The sequence below is a fragment of the Sphaeramia orbicularis genome, chromosome 15, assembly GCF_902148855.1.
Source record: "Sphaeramia orbicularis chromosome 15, fSphaOr1.1, whole genome shotgun sequence".
Lineage (NCBI taxonomy): Eukaryota > Metazoa > Chordata > Actinopteri > Kurtiformes > Apogonidae > Sphaeramia > Sphaeramia orbicularis.
The window spans coordinates 2,589,370-2,611,123 of record NC_043971.1 but is presented as its reverse complement, the minus strand read 5'-3'; the positions used below and the strand labels follow the sequence as shown (position 1 = coordinate 2,611,123).

Genomic DNA, 21,754 nt, shown 5'->3' with positions numbered 1-21,754 from the left:
TCATGATACACAGCCCTATTAGTCACAGACTCGTATTAATAAGATTACTCTGGAATAAGTGAGGGGTCTACCTCTTTTATGTGATTCACAACAGGTTGCACATATTGGCACATCCTCTTATAGAATATCTAATTTTTTCCAGTGTTACATGGGGAAAACTTTGGATTTGACATTATTTATAGGTTATTATTTTACTGGTCCAGGACAGTTCAGATCTTACTGGGCTGAATGTGGAACCTGAACTAGAATGGGTTCCACACCCCTGCAGTAATCTGAATAAGTTCAACACTGACAACACTGTGAACCAGACTGTTTTTATGTGAAATGACGATATTATTACAGAGTTGTACAGAACATAAACCAAAAGCTTTATTAAATAAATAAGAAAACGTCAGCTCACTAGACTGTTTGTTTTTTTTTTCAACATTATTTTGACCTTGTGTTGGTTGTTGTTTCAGGTGCGAGCAGCAGACAACGGTTCCCCTCCCAGACACACAGATCACTCCCTCACCATCAACATCCTGGACGTCAACGACAACCCGCCGATCATCGAGAGTCAAAGAGGTTACAACGTCAGCATCAGTGAGGTGGGACATGAGTGGACCCACACACACACACACACACACACACACACACACACACACACACACACCTGTACTCACAGAAATGAGGACATTCTACAGATATAGAATAATACAGTATTAACCCTTAGATGTCTGGACCATAAACTCATTCATAAATGGGTCAAAATGACCTGAGTTTAAACCAATGTGTTTTTATGACACTTTGTACATGTTAAAAATAATCATTGGTTTTATATTTTGATGCAAAAAAGAATGATTTCGTGTTTGAAATAATTTTTTTATTTTTCATTTTTGGAACATTTTTGACCATTTAAATTTAAAAAGCAAAGTATATATAGTATATAATAATAAGCATATAACAGCAGTAGAACCATGTCAACATCCATTTAGTGAGTGAGTCGTTTGGCTTTACTGTTGAATGAATCACAGGTTCAGATGTAATTCTATTGTACATGAATGTGGGTCATTTTGACAAACTTAAGCACCTAAACAAACAAATACTACAATTACATCGAATCTACAGAAGTTGAACATTTAAATAGCATGATGTCAATAACATGTTTGACATCTTTTCTCCTTGGCTTTTGAAACCATGTGAGATGTTTGAAGGTACTATGTTTATTCTGTTGTTTTTATTGGGTGGTGGTTTATTGTTCTTATTTATGTATTTTATTTATTTATTTATTTTGTTGTTTTTGATTGTATGGCTTTTTAATCTACTCTTGTGTTTTATTCTTTTATTTGAGTTTTATTTACTCTTCTGTATAGCACTTTTTTTTTTTTTCGTTTTTGTACAGTTTCTGTCTTTAAATCTATTCTGTATTTTATTCTTCTATTTTGGTTTTAATTATTCTTCTGTACAGCACTTTGGTCCAATGCAGTTGTTTTAAAGTGCTTTACAAATAAAGTTGGATTGGATTGGATGTTTTTTGAGGAAAACTTTGAGTGTGAAAAAATAACTTTTTATTGCAAGAAAATAACCTCACTGGGTCATTTTGACCCACTTATACTTTAGTCACTTTGTTGCATTTTGCACATATTGCATTTCATCACTGTCAGGCAGAAACCTCTTATGTCCAAAATGGTTATTTTTCAGGAAACTGGATAAACGATGTATATTCTAAATAAATGAATAGAGTTAAGAAATGTAGTCACAAGCTGTTTTCAATACTTTTCATTGGTTAAATATTTCTAAAACCGTCAGGCCAACATGAAGACTGACCAATAGAAACATTTTGTGAAAAAAAAGACCGAAAGTGGAGTTGTGAGGTTTACACCTGACAATAATTCATCTAACTTCACAGTTCCACCTTTATTTTCTGTTTGTCTCCTCACGTCCCTGCTGTTTATAGTTACATTCTATTTATAGTTATATTCTGATTATAGTTATATTCTATTTATAGTTATATTCTGATTATAGTTATACTCTATTTATAGTTATATTCTTTTTATGGTTATATTCTGATTATAATTATATTCTATTTATAGTTATATTCTATTTATAGTTATATTCTGATTATAATTATATTCTATTTATAGTTATATTCTATTTATAGTTATATTCTGATTATAATTATATTCTATTTATAGTTATATTCTGATTATAGTTCTATTCTATTTATAGTTATATTCTGATTATAATTATATTCTATTTATAGTTATATTCTGATTATAGTTATATTCTGATTATAGTTATATTCTATTTATAGTTATATTCTGATTATAGTTATATTCTGATTATAATTATATTCTATTTATAGTTATATTCTGATTATAGTTATATTCTGATTGTAGTTATATTCTATATATAGTTATATTCTGATTATAATTATATTCTATTTTTTATGTTTTTTTGCCTTTCTTCTCTGATCATTTTTCTTCGTGGGGTCGTAGAGTTTTGTCATTTCACTTTTCTGTATCTGATACAAAACTGACAATAACACTGACTTAGACTAAGGGTGAACTCTTCTTCCTCCAGGTTTGCGTTCTTCTTCTTCTGTCATTCTGCGCTAACGCTGCCTTATCATGTGATCTGCAGAATGTTGGAGGCGGGACGTCGGTGCTCCGTGTGATGGCGACTGACCGGGACATCGGGCCCAACGCCATGTTGTTTTACTACATCACTGCCGGAAACCAGGACCTGACCTTCCGCATGGACCGGGTCACGGGGGAGATGGTGACCCGTCCGGCGCCCCCGGACCGAGAGCGGCAGCAGGAGTACCGGCTCATCGTCACCGTGGAGGACGACGGGACGCCACCGCTGTCGGTAGGAACCAGCATCACACACACACATATAAGGCAGTTACCTGTACGGAGAGGGGAAGCCCCGCCCCCTTTCAGTTGTGGCCAGTGGGCCTTTATTTCAGTTAATGTTGAGAGACGACTCATTTTTTGATCCGCTTCATTTATACGTATGAGGTTTGTGAGTTTACAGGTAATTTTCTACATAGAGACACATCATCCAATCAGATGTGACACATCTAGTGACACCTGATTATTTGGTAAATAGTTGGATATAGTTTAATTTCATTGTACATGTGTATAATGACAATAATGGCATTCGATTCGATTCGATTCTGTATCATTTTCCTAAAAACAACATCTGAGGCATTGCCTGCATTTTCATGTAAACTGTTGCATATAATGTTGTTTTTGGCTAAATTTGTAATTATTTTCTTGAGGTTTTCAATTTAAAGGTTCAGGGTAAGTTATAAAAAATGGTTTGTTCAACATGTTTTGGTGAAAAACAGTAAAGAATCCAACTTTTTCCCACTTGGATTTCATGTTGAGACCCTGTTTACGTCACCATAAAACTCAGATCAGATATTATCTAATCAGATGTGATGCATTTACATGCACTTCAGAAATGCAGTAATTGTAAACCCCGGTGTAGACCCTCCAGTCCATTATCAGATTTCTTTTTCGGAGTCCATTCGTACATAGTAGGGATGTCATGATACCAAAAATTCAGGAATCGATACCGATACCACTAAAAGTGCACTATTCTCAATACAGAATTGATACCATGGTTAAAAAAAAAAATCATAATCATTACACAGTGGCTTATGCAGGTCCATAACCATGTCATGGTCGTCTACCTGAAATACTTTCACACATGACTGTTGGGTTTTTTCATCTGTTAGAGGAGGCAGAGCTTTAGCTGCAGCTGTGTCCATTCTTTCATTAGTTCCTGTACTTGTTGCATATGAACTGTCGGCACATACCGACCCCATCAATTCCGGCAGAGTAGTAGCCAGCTGATGGTATTGATTCTTAAAAAAATGAGTATCGACAGTTCTTTTTCATCATAGTATCGAATGGTATCGTAAGTATCGGTTCTCATGGCGTCCCTAGAACATAGTGATGACAGACTCAAACTTCCTGTTATTATCTTCCGTCCCTGTTGGAGAAGAAACACTTGAATTCAACGTGTCCACATATTTTTGTCTATTTGTGTTTGGCTTAGGTGATTAACGATACGTGAACAGGAAAGTCATGGGTTGTAACATCTAAAAGAGGAAGTTGCTGGTTCTGAGCTGCTGTGGTGCTCGTGTGCAGGGCGTCTGTGTATTCGTGCTGGAGCCACTTCTGTTTTTCTGTGCTGTTTATTTTTAACTGAACTCGTCTGTATAAAGTGTGTGGGTTCAACCTCAGAATAAATTAAAAAAAAACGCCTCTACTATTGCAGCCTAACAGTGTCAACACCAGCAGCTTTAGCCCCACACATCTCCTCCTCTAATCTACGTCTATTGTCTGTTCTCCTAAAACCAGATTCTTTTATGGTTGTCTTTCCTGGACGCCGCTGTCCCTCTGCTGTGTTCCATCTCAGAACCACACCAGTGGAACAGCCTTGTTCTGTCTGTTAGGGTTCCCCTGGCAGCGACTGCAGCACGTCCTTGTACAGTGAGGGTTTGGGAAACCTGACATAGAAAAATAGTTCCATTTATTTATTTATTTATTTATTTATTTATTTGGTAAATGGACTGAACTTATATAGCGCATTTTCTACACCTTAATGGTGCCCAAAGCGCTTTACAAATCCTCACATTCACCCATTCACACACACACTCATACACCAGTAGGCAGCTGCTGCCAGGCCCTACTGGGAGACATTTAGGGTTCAGAGTCTTGCCCAAGGACACTTCGACATGTGGACAGTCAGAGCCAGGATTTGAACCGCCGACCCTTTGATCACTGGACTGGGCTCTACCAACTGAGCCATTTTTATTTAGTGCCCGACAAAATATTGTGACAGGGATAACAAAGACAAATAAACAAACAAACAAAAGAGAATTCATAAAATCTAGACATTAAGCAAAACAAAGACGGGTGCAAACAAAGGGCTATTTACAGGTGTGTGTGTGTGTGTGTGTGTGTGTGTATATATATATAAGTTTATATGACGTATGCATACATTAAGTTTTGCTGCGTGCACATCTTGGAGACATACAGACCGCTCAGTTGCATTGGTGTCAGCAGTGGTTCTGTTCTGCCGGCCGCTGTTTATAGTTATTACCGCAGTTAGCCTAGCTTCTCAGTATAGTTAGCCTGCGTGCCTGTTGCGCTTAGCGGCGTGGAAAAAAAAGAATTGTCATCATGTGGTCCAGTGATGAAGACCCCTATAAACCTACCAGGAGGGCTTCCCCTGGACTATCATCTATAGAGACAGAGTGGTTGTGGATCTACCTGCTCCCTTTGAGTTTCCTCAGCTGGGTGAGGCAGATGGAAGTGGGCGGAGCTACAGCAGGCGACGCCACTGAGTTCAGCTGAAGCTGGTGAGAATATTCACCGACTGTCTGTGCTTTTCTACTATGGGACAGCCTTCCTGATGCGGTCAGGTCAAATTATGTGGCCGTGAGAGAGAAGGTGGGATGAGCTTTTGGACACAGACAGTTAATGGACCGTTTTAGAGCTAACATATGGGCTCGTTCACCAGTTCTGGGGCGGAGCCTGGAGGTGTACGGCTGATGTGAGGCGGCTGGAGCTGGTACTACTGTTTTTACCTACCAGTTGCACACGCATCACTGTTGTTAGTAAACATTGAAACTCATCTATACCCTCATCTATATAGTTAAGGATATTTTTAATTTTTTTTTTTTTTTTTTTTCAGTTGGGATCCTTGCCCAGCAGTTTTTACTTTTTTGTGTATGAATTGAATTGAAACACATTTTTTTAATGACCAGACATAGTTTTATTTACAAATGGCAAAAATGACAAAAAAAAAGACAGACAAAAAAATAAATATCCTTAACTTTTTGTTTGTAGTGTATGTGTGGTTATTTGTGATTTTTTTTTTTTTCCCTTTAGGAGCAAAAAGGCTGTCACTATTATAGTATTTGGGATCATTGATTTTACTGTTTATATGTTTTTTTTTTTTTCATTTATTTTTGTATTTATTTACTTTTATTTTTATTTATTTATTTTCTTTTCCCCTTAAGCTTCTTTCTATACTATTATTTAAAACGCTTTTCTGATTTCTCGCTTTTGTAAACTCATATCCTTTAACCCTTTTACTTATTAGACTGGCATTTTTTTTTTTTTTATCAATGTATTTTTATTCATATTCAGTCTTTCAAACGTACAAAAAGTAAGATAAACACTGAGACATTTAACAGAGGTATAAGACCCCCCCCCCCCCCAAAAAAAAAAAATAGAATACAAAAAAAATTAAATTAAAGGGTTCCACTATGTAATTACCCACTCAGTTTGTACACAGCACACATTATCCAGAGTCAAGGTGCATGTTCAGCTGTTCTACATAAGAAATAAAAGGATGCCATACCACATTGAAGTTCCCCATTGATCCATTCATAGACTGGCAATTTCATTCTCATTCTCTCTTCTGTTTCCACCTGGATATGCACAACCCGCACAAAATTTTTAATTTTTTTTTATTTTTTTATTTATTTATTTCAAACATCCAAAGAAACAAAAATAAAACAAAACGAAGCAAATCAAGACAAAAACAAAATAACATTTAAATGAACAGAATCTATCTTCAGGTAAGTCTGAATTTTGTGTGGTCAAAAAGGAGTAGGAAGAAGTATAAACTTAAAAAAAAAAAAAGAAAAAAACACAACAATTTCTTGAGAGAAGACGCAGAGCTTTAAGGTGCAAAAAGCGCTGTTTTATTTTTATATACAAACTGTGATGAAAACCATCAAAATGAAATATACAGAACAAATGCCCTTCTACTGTACTGCACCTGTACAGAGTAAAACACACACACACACACACATTATATAAACACCCAAACAATAACTCTTTCAGTCTTTAAAACCTCATACCCGGTCCTGTACACATGCTACACATCATTTGGAAATGATTTCTGTTGAGCACCCGCTTTGCACTTTTTACCTCGACTAAAAAAAAAAAAACAAACCACCAGTGGTTTTGCAAAATTGCACGACAGTAACAACAACAACAACAATATCAACGCTGTGATCACTGTTTTTTTTTGTTCTGTTTTCTTTGACATGGTGTTTGACGTGTCGAAGGCAGTTCACGCTACAGTCCCCTCGCACATACAAAAAAAAAAAAAAACAGCAACAAAACACGCAACAAAACCATCTGCACTTTATCATCAACAACCTCTTAATCTACATTCAGGATTAAAAAAAACAATATTTGCATTTTTATTGTCAACCTGTACATGAACAGCTACAATTTTCCTGCACTTTGAGCAAATTCAAGGCCACTGAAGTGTTGCGTTTGTCCCAGTTCAGGAAGGAAGACGAGCATTTAAAGCGATAACGTTTAACTGAGGTAGCGAAGGAGGAAGAGAAGAAGAAGAACAGCAGCGACTGGAGTTGACAGATGAACAAACAGTGTAATGCACAGGTGTCAAACATAAGGCCTGCGGACCAAAACCGGTCCGACAAAAGGGTCCAAACCGGCCCAGTGGGATGAATGTGTGAAACGCAAAAATTACACTGAAGATATTAACAATTAAGTTCAGATTCCACATTCACACCAATATGATCTCCAGTAAAATAATAATAACATAATAACCTATAAATAATAATTTTTCTCTTTGTTTTCGTGTAAAAAAAAATAATAAAAAAATTACATGAAAATGTGAATAATCTGAACAATAATGAACATGAAATATCTTACGACACAGGTGTCAAACATGCAGCCCAGGGGCCAAAACTGGTCCGCCAAGGGGTCCAATCCAGCCCCTCGTATTCATTTGTGAAGTGCAAAAATTATAATAAAGATATTAATAATCAAGGATGTGAAAATCATTTTAGGTCATTTCAATCTGAAGTGGGTCAGACCAGTAAAATTCAATCCTAACAACCTAGAAATAATGAAAAACACAATTTTTTGTCCTTTTTTTTAAGCGTAAAAAAAGTAAAATTACACAAAAATGTTTATATTTACAGACTATCCTTTTACAAAAAATGTGAATAACCTGAACAAATATGAACAATATGAAATTTCTTAAGAGACGTATGTAGAATTTTAACAATGTTCTGCCTGTTACTAAATGTTTTGTGTATTTGTAGATCCACTGTGATCTGCAAGTTATAATGCACATGTATAAATGATAAACTAAGGTGTAATATTGTTAAAATTGCACTTATTTTTCTTAAGGATTTTCAGGTTCATATTTGTTCATGTTATGTTTAAGTACAGTTTGTAGATGTAAACATTTTTATTACGGAATTTTACTTTTTTCACTCAAAAACAGAAAACTTTGGTGTGGACATTATTTATAAGTTCTTATCCTATTATTTATATTATTTTACTGGTCCGGCCCACTTTAGATCATATTAGGCTGAATGAGGAACTGAACTAAAATGAGTTTGACAGCCCTGTCTTAAGAGAGGAAAGTGCAGTTTTACCAATATTCAACATTATTAAATGTTTTGTGTATTTTTGTTTTAGATCAGCTGTGATCTGTATGTTATAATGCACATGTGAAAACGATAAACTGAGACAGAATATTGTTAAAATTGCACTTATTTTTCACCTTTTTATGTCAAAGGAGAGTTTCATTATATAATTTATACTTTTTTCACTCAAACACAGAGAAAAGTTTGGAGTTGATATTATTTATAGGGGTGTAAAAAAATATCAGTTCCGCAATATATCGTGATATTTCATTTCATGATACTGTATTGATATTTTTAGGTATTTATTCAAATGGAGATATGGTGGTTCATGTTTTCCTATTTTGTGTTTCTTTTATTTCTATATTCACATGGGTATTTTGCTCTGTTGTTTGTACTAAGAGAGTTATATTGAGATATTGCAGGTCATGCATGTAGTTTTTGTTTGTTTTTTTTTAAACTGACAACAGTGTTTTTTTAAATTATGGTTATTTCAGTCATCCTAAAAGCACTTTTTTTACTGTCAGAGAGGCAGGTATTAGTTCCTTTGTTGGGATCGCACAAAAATATTGTTATGATGTTGGATGATTCAGGGACTGTCCACTATGCATTCAATTCACAACTAACAGAATATGAACATTTGAGCAGGATCTTAAACCATAATGTCTAGGGGTGTGAGAAAATATCAGTTCGGCAATATATCACGATATTTCATTTCACAATATTGTATCGATATTAAAAAGTACTGTATCCATATTTTTTGGTATTTATTCAAATGCAGATATTGTGCAGGTTCTTTTTTTTGTTTTTTCTTTTTTGTTTATATTTTATTTATTATTATTTAACAGTTTTATTAAATAGTATTAGTTCCTTTGCTGGGATCGCACAAAAATAATGTTCTGATGTTAGTTCTGAACTAATAGAATATGAACATTTGAACAGGATCTGAAACTGTAATGTCTGTAAAACAGAATTTTAGTTTTAACACAGAAACATTTTGTGATAGAACATTAGATCCAGTTCTGATCAAATAAAAAATGTGTTTAGTATTTGTGCATATTTCTGGTGTAATTCAATTCTTAAAGGAAATAATCATTTAAAGAAAAGAAACAAACAAAAAATTGCGTTTTTAACAGTATCATGATATATTGTATTGTGATCCTAGTATTGTGATTTGTATCGTATCGCCAGATTCTTGCCAATACACACCCCTAGTAATGTCTGTAAAGATAATTTTATTTATGTATTATTATTATTATTATTTATAACAAAATTTCATTTTTACAGGAGAAAGTTTTGTGCTTTAGCATTAAATCCTGTTCTGATCAAATAGTATTTGTGCATATTTCTGGTATAATTAATTTTTTTTCCAGGAAATATTCTCTTAGAAGAAACAAAACAAACGCAAAATATTGCCTTATTAACAGCATCGTGATATATCGCGATATATCGTATCATGGTCCTGATATTGTGATTTGTATCGTATGGCCAGATTCTTGCCAATATACAGCCCGACCCAAAACCGGCCCGCCAAAGGGTCCAATCCAGCCTTTCAGTGCAAAAATTACACTAGACATATTACCAGTCAGTAGTCACTTTTCCATTGATCCTCAAATTGCGCAAATATACAGTAACTTGTGCATTAAAAATCGAATTATTTATAGGTTATTCTGTTATTCTTTTACTGATCTGGTCCAGTTCAGATCATTTTGGGAGGATGAAGCCCCTGAACTAAACCCTGGTTTAATGCCATGACAACACGTTGCTTTTCCTTTGTACAAAAACTACATATTTATCTGTGTCCAGATACTAAAGCCCTTTACTCAGTATTGTGCCGTGGGTCTAGTCTGATTTGTGATTGGCATTTTGCATTAACAACAATTCATTAAACAAAAAGGAAAATCCAAACCACATTTAATCCAGTGACGGACAGCCGGGGTGAAATTCCACTCATTACCTTTGTTATCAGTGAACGTCTTGTAATTCACGTTAAACAGAAAACACACTCAATTGTTATCTAAAGGTTATACAGAGCGTTCAATTACAAAACTGCCAAAATATGCCAACGCACACTTCTGCTTTAGCCGCTTTTCACTTTCTGATGTTTAATGTAATAGTTTTACATGCTGACACGTTACCACGGTTACCAAACATCTTCTGCAATCGCATGAGACATCAGTTCTTTGTTGTTTCCCAGAAGGCCGATGGTGTAAAAGCATTAGTTTAAAACCACACAGATGTGATAAATCATCTGTGTTGTGTGCGACAGTGGACTTACGAGCCGGAATGATCTGAACCAATGAGGAAGCGCCGTTTGTTTGAACAGCGCCGACCAGGTTAGGAGTGAACGCGGACAACAGGAACTGTTTTATTATGGCCTCTTCGTCCTGAGTGTCTGTGGGTCCGTGAAGCCGCCGTCCACGTTTACATGCGTCACAAGCTAAAGCCCCACTTCGGCCTCCGGCTGTTGTTTCAGCCGGAGCCGGTTTTCCCAAATAAAACATGTAATCCGTTCCCTCCTGCGGTCCAGACGTACAGACGACGACACCGCCAGATGGTCCGAGGGGGAAAAGTGTCTTCGGAGGCAAAGAAAAGAAGAAGAGGATTGGCTGGTTTCAGATCAGCAGGTGGAGCCCAGGGTGGACGTCCTGGAAACCTAGAGGAAGTCTGGAGACTCCGGGATGGTGTCTGGAAGAGAAGGAAGACCACGTCACTGATGCACATCCACTTTAGCTGATTTCACACTAGGGCTGCACGACACTGGAAAAAACTGACATTGCGATTTTTTATAACCCTCCAATATGAAAAAATACTCAGGAGAATATAATATCTGTGTGGTGCCGACGTAAATGGTCAAACAAATTAGTTGTTTCCTCTCATCGTGGCGACACATATGGAAGTAAATCTGTCTCATCAGATTTTGAATTATAAAAGCCACAGAATTTCTAGCACTGAATTTGTTTATCCTTGGTGTCCCAGATGTGTGATCTGAATTTTTGCATCTGATTTTTTTTTTTATTCTAAATTTATGAACATAGTAAAAGTGAGAGACAAAAAATCCAGATACTTAATTTCAGTGCAAAAAAAAAAAATTCAAATACTTAATTTCAGTGCTAAAATAAATCAGATACTTAATTTCAGTGCAAAAAAAAAAAAAAATCAGATACTTAATTTCAGTGCAAAAAAAAAAATCAGATACTTAATTTCAGTGCAAAAAAATTCAGTGCTAGAAATTCCATGGCTTTTATAATTAAGAATCTGATGAGACAGATTTACTTCCATAGACACAGAACATGTTTCAATATCATCCTTCTTGTAGCTGAAATAATTCCAAACTAGAAAAGCACTCGGGGAACACAGCTCTATTTCACACTGAGAACTAATCAAAGCAGTGGTTCCACCCTTTTTCGGCTCGTGACCCCAGTTTAACATCACAAATTTCTGGCGAGCCCAGACATTCAAAACGGAGACTGTGCTACGAAGCTGATCTTTTTTTTTTTTTTTTACAAGTTTCAGTCTTGAAAAAGAACGTTGTCCTGTACAGTTGGTCACCATCGTTCACATGAACACTCTGAGTATAATTAGTTGAGTTATCGTCCAGTGAAAGTCCCGCCCACTTCTATTGTTAGGTTGATCTGCATCTAGACCACAGGACTGGAACATAGAACAGATAGAACAGAACCTGACAACCTCACACATTCAGCTGTGGACTGATTCAGATAGAACATGACACTGAGACACTGGAACATTGGAACTATTTTTTTTAGGGATGCACTGATACCACTTTTTTCCAGACCGAATACAAGTACAAGGACTTACATTTGATTACTTGCTGATACGAGTACTGATATGAGTCCTTAATAATCCCATTTGACTTGTTAGTTCCTTTTGTAAAAGTGCTTTATTGTCGTTGTCATTAGTCTGACTGGAACAAAGTAATTACCGCGAAGAAAAGTAAAAATTTTTGAGACGAAGAAGAAGAAAGTCGATAATAACAAACATGGCAATGACAGAGAAAGTAACACTAATGTGATACTAATGTTGATATTGATGAGGGTATTTGTCCTAAATGTGTCAGTAGTTTTTCTCTAACTCCCACAGTCGCTCTTTGAACAGTTCCTCTACCTCTGTGGTTCCTGGTGGTACTGCTCTGAATTCTCACATCCGCGAGCACCCAGAAAACAGAATTATGTACAGAATGTACGCAGAGGACGGACAGAACGCTCCGTCTGTATCCATCTGTGTCTTTAATGTAACTTTCAGTCACCGTTATTTTTGTCACTGTCATTTATATAGTTACATCTCCAGACTGCTGACATTACTCCTCCACCGTGTACCTGCTGCAATATGAGGTGAATGTTGTGCTACCGTCAAGTAGTATCTGTGTGTTTGTATCGGAGCACTTTTGAGTACGAGTAGAAGTACACGCGTTCAGTATCAGATTGATACTGGTATTGGTAACGGTGCATCCCTAATTTTTTTTTTTTTTTCACTTTTTATTAATTTTTTTGACCTAATGAAGCTCCTACTACTGTCTCTATGGAATAAAATATCCATGTTCACAACTCTGCAGAACAGGAAGTACACAAGTCCTTCTTCTAATCCTAAATAACTCCAGTGAACACCTTTTATGTTCATTCATCATACATATATATATATATATATACACACACACACACACATCGTCTATGTGCAGCTTCTTCAACAACAGTGTCACTGTCCTGTTGAAACCTCGTTGCTTTATCTAGTGCTTAAACATCCTTTTAAAGTGCATTACAATAAGTTCAACACCTGACCTGTTCCACAAACTGCTCTTCAGAGTGGTCCAAACATAATGTTAATGTTTTTTCTTCAGTCATAATCCTCTTTTCTGTCTCAGAAAATTACCAGCAAGTCAATTATTTCTTTTTTCGGCATTAATTGAGCCGTCTTGAATTCTACCAGACCTGTGAACTTATGTTAAAAAAAACTGTAAAATGGTTTCTAATGTTATTTATTAGTGGCCCATTCATTCTATTATCCTCCATTATCTCTGGTCACATTAGCGTTGAGTCATACTAATGTGGATTATCGCAGAAAACCTGCATATTAATGTGTCCAGTACAGTTTCTACAGTGGTTTTGTGATCGTACAAACGTAGATGCCTCTTAAGGAACTGTAGAGCAGCAAAGATTAATCCATTTATTGATTAAATGTCAGCTGCTAAATTAACCAGTAACAGTATTTTGATAACTGGTTTGAGTCATTTTCACAGAAAAAAGCTTCTTAAATCTGGATATTTTCTGGTTTCTTTCCTCAGAAGGGAAAGGAAATGGAATATTTTTAGGTTGTGGACCAAACATGACATTTGGACGTCATTTTGAACTCACTTTATCACCTTTTTCTGACATTTTCGAAACAAAAAAATGAACTGATGTAGAAAATAATGAATGGAAATAATTGGGAATTGCAGTTTTGGTTCATGTGAAGTTCAAATGAATCAAATGTCATGAAAAACTGCTTCATAGTTGAATTTAATAACTGTTACTGTTTAAAATTACATGTACAGTGAATGAAACTTTACACCAGGTTGAGATCAGGATCTAAAACATTCCGTTGCTTCCTGTGATATTCTGAACGCACTAAATGTGTTTATGCAAAAAAACAAAAACAAAACAAAAAAAAAAAAAAAACACTAGTACGCAGCAACTGATTTCTTGTAAGATATTATTGGGAAGAAGCTCTGAGAAAGCGGAACAAAGAGCCCTTGAGTGTCAGTTGTGAAATGTTAAAGATAAGAGAGAACTGCTGCCGGTTAAATTCCACTGCACTGAAGGTCAACGAGGCAAAAAACACGAAGAAGAGAACTGAAGCGTCTCTTACCTACGCAAAAAAAAAACCTCACATATGGAACCGAGCCAAGAATTCAGGGTAAAACCAGGGTTAGTTTAGGTTTTGAGTTTTAATTTCAGTTTAGCTTCAGTTTTTATTTTGATGACGTTTTAGTTCTAGTTCAGTTTTTATTTCATTATGATGAAAGTTGTGGTTTATAAGAATTTGAGTATGATTATTTTTATTTACAAAACTATTATTAAATCCCATATTATAGAAATCCTTTAATGATGACATGGTTCAGCTGACTTCACCCACTATTCTATTCCATTTAAATGTTGCATTCTTCATTTTAGTTTTCATTTAGTTTTCATTTACTCGAAACATCATTGACATTTTTCACAGCTAGTTTCAGGCTCTGATATTTGATGGTGTTGTCATTTATTTACTCTCTATAAGCCCTATTCACACCAATTTTTTTGTGATGAACATTTTTAGAACATTGCGGGTAAAGGGACTTGTCTTAATTTTATTTTAATTTTAATTTTTCCCTTTGAGATTGTCCTACTTATAATACTATGGGGGCACGGGGCAGTGCCCCCTGCATTAGTGAAAGTGAAATTTTACACTCATTTATCTTTTCCCTTCCTCCAGAAGCTTCACAAACTTTCATTTGAGGGAGCAGGACATTTGTCCTGGACTATTATATATTCTACATTTGTTTAATAAGTCTAATGCGACAATGATGATTTTTTTTTGTATAAAATGTATGGTGTGGCGGCAAGGATTTTGCCATGGCGCTGCAACACAGCAAAATCTTATCAGTGGAAACGCTGCCGGTTAGCATTAGCATTCAGCTGCTCCTTAGCTAACATTTCTGTCAATACTGTCATACATTATTAAAATTATAAATTCGTTCTGATATATTTAGCTATTCTGTTGTCTCCACGCCAGAAGAAGCACTTGAAACAGACTTTTATTCAATATTTCTGTATGAACATTACACAGAAATGTGTTGCAGTTAGCATAATCACATAATGCTACTGATTGCTAAGCTACAAGGAATTTTGAGTCCTGTGAAAAGGCTTTGCAACTTTGGTGTTTTACGTTCAGCGTTAAAAAAAGATTAGATGGGACTAGATGGGTTAGATTAGTCAAGGAAGAATAAACAGAATAAATTACAGGAAAAACATGTGCAGCATAAAGATAGTGCAAAAGACAAATATATATATATATATATATATATATAATAGCAGCAAGTAATAAACCTGTAGACTATATATTTGTATTTATAAAAGAGGCGAACTGCAGTATGACAGATGGCACAGATTGTAAAGAATGATATTAATATTTTACAATGAATTCACCCCTTTCTACTGCTATCTTAACTAGGAAGTAGCTGAATGCTAACATTAGCTATTTCTAATGACTTCAAGTATATTGCTGTTTTTTTAGTCGCTAATCTCTGGGGAATTGGTGTAATGATGACAGTTTATTGACTCTGTGTGTTAATATCCCGGAAGGCTCTGCCCGAGGGACCAATAAAGGTCAATCCAATCTGACTTTAACGCAGCGCTGAGACTTTTTATGAGTTTTTGTGTTACATTTTGACATCAGAGGGAAATAGCCACCCTGTGAATGTTGTCTGTTGGTGATAGTAGGATGTTCTTATCTGCAAAGTAAATGTTTGGGAGGTGATAGAAATGACTTATGTGCGTCTTTTCAGTCAGGTGGTTGTTTTTCCGCCGCCCTGTGAGTGCGTTTTAGCAGGAAACGGGCCCATCCACCTCTGTATGCCTGGAATGTCTGCACAGGTGTCCCGGGAATCGGTGGAAAAACAGTCAGGATTGAACCCCTTCACCGTGACTAATGTGTGGGTATTATTTCAAGTAGAGGCTGAAGGAGCGGCTGAAGACCCCATTAGTGTTCAATGGGAGTGCTGATGGGTGGAGAATGACTGGAAGAGCAGAAGGGACAGGACGACGACGGTTTCAACTGTGTGGGAGAAAAATGAACTCCCGACGCTGAATATTTTTCCTTAGTCACATCAGACTGAGCCGCAGCCATTTGAAGTGCGTGCAGTTTCATGTAACCTTCCGCCAACACTTCCACCACATACAGGATGTTTCAGCAGACCGACACAAAACTCTGGTTATTTTTCTGTTGCATCAGACTTTTACCATTCGCAGAATTCATGTTGAAATGCTGGAGGTATTTACAGAGCTGTGTTCTTGTGCAATCACATGCAAGCGCTGAACACTCGTATCTAAACTAAAAAGGTGCATCTGTTAGTCATTTAAACAAACTAAACCTGAAACTGTGAAATTTGTCATATTTTATAGAAAGTTTTTGTGATGATCAGAGGGTGACTGAGACCAGGAAAAGGAGCAAAAGACAAATAGAACAGAGTCAGATTAAAGTGTCTATGGTTACCCTCTAGTAGATTAGATTAGATTAGATTAGACTGAACTATATTAATCCTTTGGGCAGAACCCTCAGGAAATTGAGGTTCTAATAGCAACACAACACCAGATATACACACGAGAAATACCACAAGATAATAGCAAAACTATGACTATAATAAACAGTCATGAAAAATTGCCATTGCACATTGGAAAGTACTAGAAGAAACAAGTGGCAAAGTAATAATAATTATTATTATCTTATGTTATAATAGTATAATATTGTATATAATAGTTTAATAATGACAGAATAAAAGTTTTAACATGAGTACAGTAATAGTCATAACATGACATACTACATAACATTACATATTTTTGTTTTATTTTTTTACCTTTACTAACTTATTTACTTTTTTTATTTTTTTTTTTGTCTGCGTGGGTTCTCTTTGGGTACTCCGGCTTCCTCCTACTATCCAAAGACATTCACTGATAGGTTAATTGGTTAATCTAAATTGCCCATAGGTGTGAATGTGAGCGTGATTGTTTGTCTCTATATGTTCAGCCCTGCGATAAACTGACGAAATGTCCAGGGTGAACCCCGCCTTCGCCCATAAGTAGCTGGGATAGGCTCCAAGCGACCCCCGTGACCCTAGTGAGGATAAAGCGGGTTCAGAAAATGAATGAATGAATGAATAACTTATTTATTTATTTATTTATTTTAGTGCAGTTTTAATACTAGCGGCATTGTACCCATGGTGCCATTGGGATTGTGAAGGTCTGTGGTGAGCTCGGACTTGGTCTGAGGTGAACTGGGACCTGTTCCGAGGTAATAAATCGCCCAGAATACCTCACAACATTTGAATACGGACATAAAATTGTGCTTAGTAGATAGTCAGGTAATGTTTCTATTCATTTGGCGAGTTTGGCGCCGATCAGGCCTGTGAAGGCTGAGGAAAATCCATACAAACGCCCTCCTGTGCTGCAACATCGACTGGACACGAGACAGACACAGAACGCGCATTATAGTAGGATTTGATCATATATATGGGTTGTTTTAGTTGGTGTTTAGGATTTTTTTCTGTGTTTTTATTTCGTGCTGTGCATTTTTTTATTTCGTTCTGTTACAGCATCTGGGATGTTTTTATTGAACGACGATTAGTGAATCTGAATCTGAATCCGAACAATGATGTAGGTTACAAGTATTATTACTATGTAGGTACTGCTACTCATAATACAGAAATAATGATAATAATAACAGCTATAATAACTTAATAACAGCTTTGACATAAACACAGTCTGCTTACTAAATTGAAAAATGATTCAGTTTCCTGGTGTGTCCACACATACTGCACCACAGTTCTTTTAAATTTCTTCTTTGCTTGTTATAACGTCCATCAACGTCTGTTTTTTTTTTTTTTTTCATTCACGTGACTCTAGTTGTGGAAAAAGGTCTATCCATTGCAGTTTTGTGTGATATACCAATTGCGCTACGCCCGAAAAACCACCTCTTGTCAGCGTAAAAACTTTTAATCGAAAAATGAGAGTTTGGGCGAAATTGTCATTTTCACATTCGAAAAAACTTCACATTCGAGAAAACTGAAGAAAAAGTGACTTTTTCAGTACAATATATCATTAACTGAACGTAAACCAAGCATTTCCATCCACTGTCATTGATCCAACTCCATGGGTTTTACTGGTGAATCAATGTTGTAGAAGATGACGATGTTTCCACGGTAACTACAGAGCCTCTGAACGTCCAAATGGGTCATATCTGATGACCATGAAAAGATGAAGAACTGTATTTTACACCAATTATTGACATGTAATGATAGAATTAGTGGATCAACAGGAACTAAACAGTTTAGACCAGTGGATGTGTGGGTCTTTATGGGTTACGGTTCCTTCCTGTGCCTTTTTTTTTTTATCTGTTTTGTCAGATCATTGTGTCTCCTCTCGTGGGATTGTGTTTCCTTTTTTGTGCACTTTACCTTCTATTGGAAAGAATACGTCGCCATGTGCGGGCGGCGACAGGGGGGTCCCGGGGTCGGACAGCAGGTGGCGGCTGCTCTCCGAAGTCTGCCTGGTCATGATCTGAGAAACGGTGCGGATCTTATTCTGCGGCGATCCCCCCAGAAACACCGGGTTGTCGTGGCCGTGAGCCTCGCTGCAAACACACAACGACAGACACACAATCAACACACACACACATCCTGATGAGCAACAACGGGCAGATGTGACTCAATCTATGACTTCCACGCTCATCAGTTTCCCCAGACGCTCAGACGTTTATGCCTGTCTGTGTTTTTGTGACATTTTCTGTTCTCTTTAGTTCTTCATGTTTGTGGTTTCATGCACAGTGAAACAAGACCGATTTTCAGGGTAGAAAGTCCCATTTTCTGCACAGACCAACTGTGTGAAATGTCGTTAAATATCGGTTGGAATAACAGTGCATGACATTTTAATGATCTGCAAAGTTAATTCAGGTCATGTGATCTACAAGGTTAGAATAGTTTGGGATTTTTTTATTATAGTTTAGTTTGATCTAGTTTTAACTTTTTTTTCTCCAATTCAGTTCATTTTAATTAGTTTTTAGAAGCAGGTTTGATAGTTTTTTATTAGTTTTCATTTTTTTTCTAAATGCTTAGTTTTAGTATTAGTTTTAGATTTTTTTTGTATCTTTTACCTTCCCTCATTGTCGTATTCAAATAAATCCCGTAAAGGACTCTGCTGCTTTCTCCCAACTTTAGTCTCCGACTCTAAACAACAAGTGACGAGAAGTGACGGACTGTGAAGTGCAGTATGGTGCCGTGAGCTAAAATTGCTCGAGTGAAATAAATTGATTTTATATCAACCCGACATCAACAAAGACGAAAACAAAGGGAATTTTATCCATAATTTTTATACGTTTTAGTTAGTTTTATAAGCACACAATACAGTTTCAGTTATCGTTTTTTTTCTTTTAATTATAGTTTTTATTTATTTCAGTTAACGAAAATGTTTTTTCAATTCTAGGTTCATCATTTCATTAGTTTTCATTAACGATAATAACCTTGGTTATCTATTTGGTAATTTTAAGAATGTCGAAATAAATAATATGCAACACTACAACCTGTTAGAATAACACACAGGGCTTGTTTTGAAGTTTATTTTTTTACAGTTTGCTGTAAAAATGGCTATGATTCTTAAATTAGTTTACAGTGTGAATGATTTAGACGGATGTGTAGGACATAATGCAGTATTGGAAAATTGTAGTAGAAAGTCAACTGGTAGAATAAAGCAACAGGGATGATGATGGTGGTGGTGATGATGATGATGAGAAAATTAAAATAAATAAATAAATAAAAAGTGTGTAAAATCTATAAGCAGTGGATGGAGTCAGGAGTCCAAACTAAAGTATATCTACTGCAGTGACTTTAGTTACAACAAATTAACTGTTTCAGTGTTTAACTTTTTTACATTAACCCTTTCATGCATGAATTATTTGAGCTTTAATCAAGATTTTTTTTCCTGAGTGTTTTTATTCCTCTTGGCATTAAAAAAAAACAAAGTGATTGAATTTTTTTTAATGAACCTGTTTTTGATGGAGTTGCAAAAACATCCACTCAGCTGGACACCATGCATTTATATATATGTCCTTTATTTAACCAGGTAAAAAAGCCTCATTGAGATTGCAAATCTCTTTTTCAAGAGTGACCTGGCCAAGAAAAGCAGCATAACACAGTTTCGAACAAGACGAGACATAATCAACACATAATTCAAAAACTTATAATCGATAGTGACAAAAGAACCATTTGTGCAAGTTTAAAAACAGTTACATTGACCAAGCTCATTGAATTCACATTCCTTTAAAATAGCTTTAAATTCGCCTATACAGGGTGTATCAAAAAAAAAAACTACACATTTTGAAAAATTACCCCTAGTTCTGCATTTGATCATTTTTTGAATCTTCTTTTATGAGCATCAGTAGGTAGGGGATTGGTAGATATTTGTTCAAATTCACAGACCCAGGTTTTCATGCATGAGTGAGCAGGAGCAAACTGCGTTATCCAAGTTAAAACTGGTTTACACAAAGTAGTGGTGGGATTTAAACCCAACCAAAGGTCATGGGAGTGGCCAATGGGCATCCATCTTGTTTTCCACAAAATTGCCAGATTACAGCATTAATACTTTGACCACCGTGTCAATTTCATTTCTTTAGCCATGGCAGCTGCTCCTGCCTTTCAAAGTTAATTCAACTTGTTTAGGCCTGAAAATGTCACTGAGGACAGGCCACATTAGGGTTAGGGTTAATTACTTTGAACGGCAGGAACAGCTGTATCTTTAAGGCTAATGGCATTCATTTTGTCTTCTGCTTATATAATTATACTTTTCTTTTTTCTTTTGTCATAAAAATGTGTTTAGTATTTGTGCAGATTTTGGATGTAATTCAGTTCTTCCAGGGAATAATCATTTTTAAAAAAGAAACAATCAAAAAATTGCCTTTTTAACAGTATCATGACATACCGTGATATATCGTATCGTGATCCTAGTATTGTGATTTGTATCGTATCGCCAGATTCTTGCCAATACACACCCCTATGTTTGACTCCCCTGGTCTATTTATGTTTCATTAAACGTAGCTGGTAAACGGCTGAATAACCATGTGCGAAGTGTTTTGTGAGGGAACAGCTGTGTTAGTGAGACTGTGGGAAAACCTACCTGTCCATCCTCACCAGCTCCTGTGCACCTGGGAGGGAGGAAAAGGGAAACGGGCCATTGTGAATGGATTGAAACACAGCGGAACACTACAGCTGAGTTTCCCACTGTGTGTGAAACGCTTCCAGCCAATCCACAGCCCCCGGCAGGAAATACGCATCAGACACAACACTGCAGGGAACTCTGTGTGACAGATTTATATTTGACCCTAAAGTGGATGTGTATGGGTTGTACGTACGTCTGTGGGTGTGAGCGTTCTGCCTCTGTTTGTACACCAGCACCAGAATGAGAGGCAGCGACAGAAGAGCCAAGATACAGGCGGAGATAGCCAAGGCCACGGGTACCGAACCTGCACCAGCATCAGGACACACGTTACATGGATGGATGGATAGATAAAATGTAAAAAAAACTAAACAAAAATTGA

The 21,754-nt window shown here is 36.2% G+C and overlaps 2 protein-coding genes across 3 annotated transcripts in view; one reads left to right on the top strand and one right to left on the bottom strand.

Annotated features, from left to right (window-relative positions):
- Nucleotides 1–21,754, top strand: part of cdh23 (cadherin-related 23) — a 166,055-nt gene that overhangs the window by 72,985 nt on the left and 71,316 nt on the right. The window contains exons 22-23 of the mRNA XM_030155673.1: nucleotides 459–587; nucleotides 2,623–2,850. Of these exons, the coding sequence (XP_030011533.1) occupies nucleotides 459–587; nucleotides 2,623–2,850 (357 nt within the window). The remainder of the gene's footprint in view (nucleotides 1–458; nucleotides 588–2,622; nucleotides 2,851–21,754) is intronic.
- vsir (V-set immunoregulatory receptor) overlaps nucleotides 10,452–21,754 on the bottom strand; it is a 30,107-nt gene continuing 18,804 nt past the window's right edge. For both annotated transcript variants that reach the window (XM_030155675.1, XM_030155676.1), the window contains exons 4-7: nucleotides 21,569–21,679; nucleotides 21,334–21,361; nucleotides 18,624–18,799; nucleotides 10,452–11,110 (exon numbers count right to left, since the gene is read on the bottom strand). In XM_030155675.1, the coding sequence (XP_030011535.1) occupies nucleotides 11,079–11,110; nucleotides 18,624–18,799; nucleotides 21,334–21,361; nucleotides 21,569–21,679 (347 nt within the window). In that variant the 3' untranslated portion in view covers nucleotides 10,452–11,078. The remainder of the gene's footprint in view (nucleotides 11,111–18,623; nucleotides 18,800–21,333; nucleotides 21,362–21,568; nucleotides 21,680–21,754) is intronic.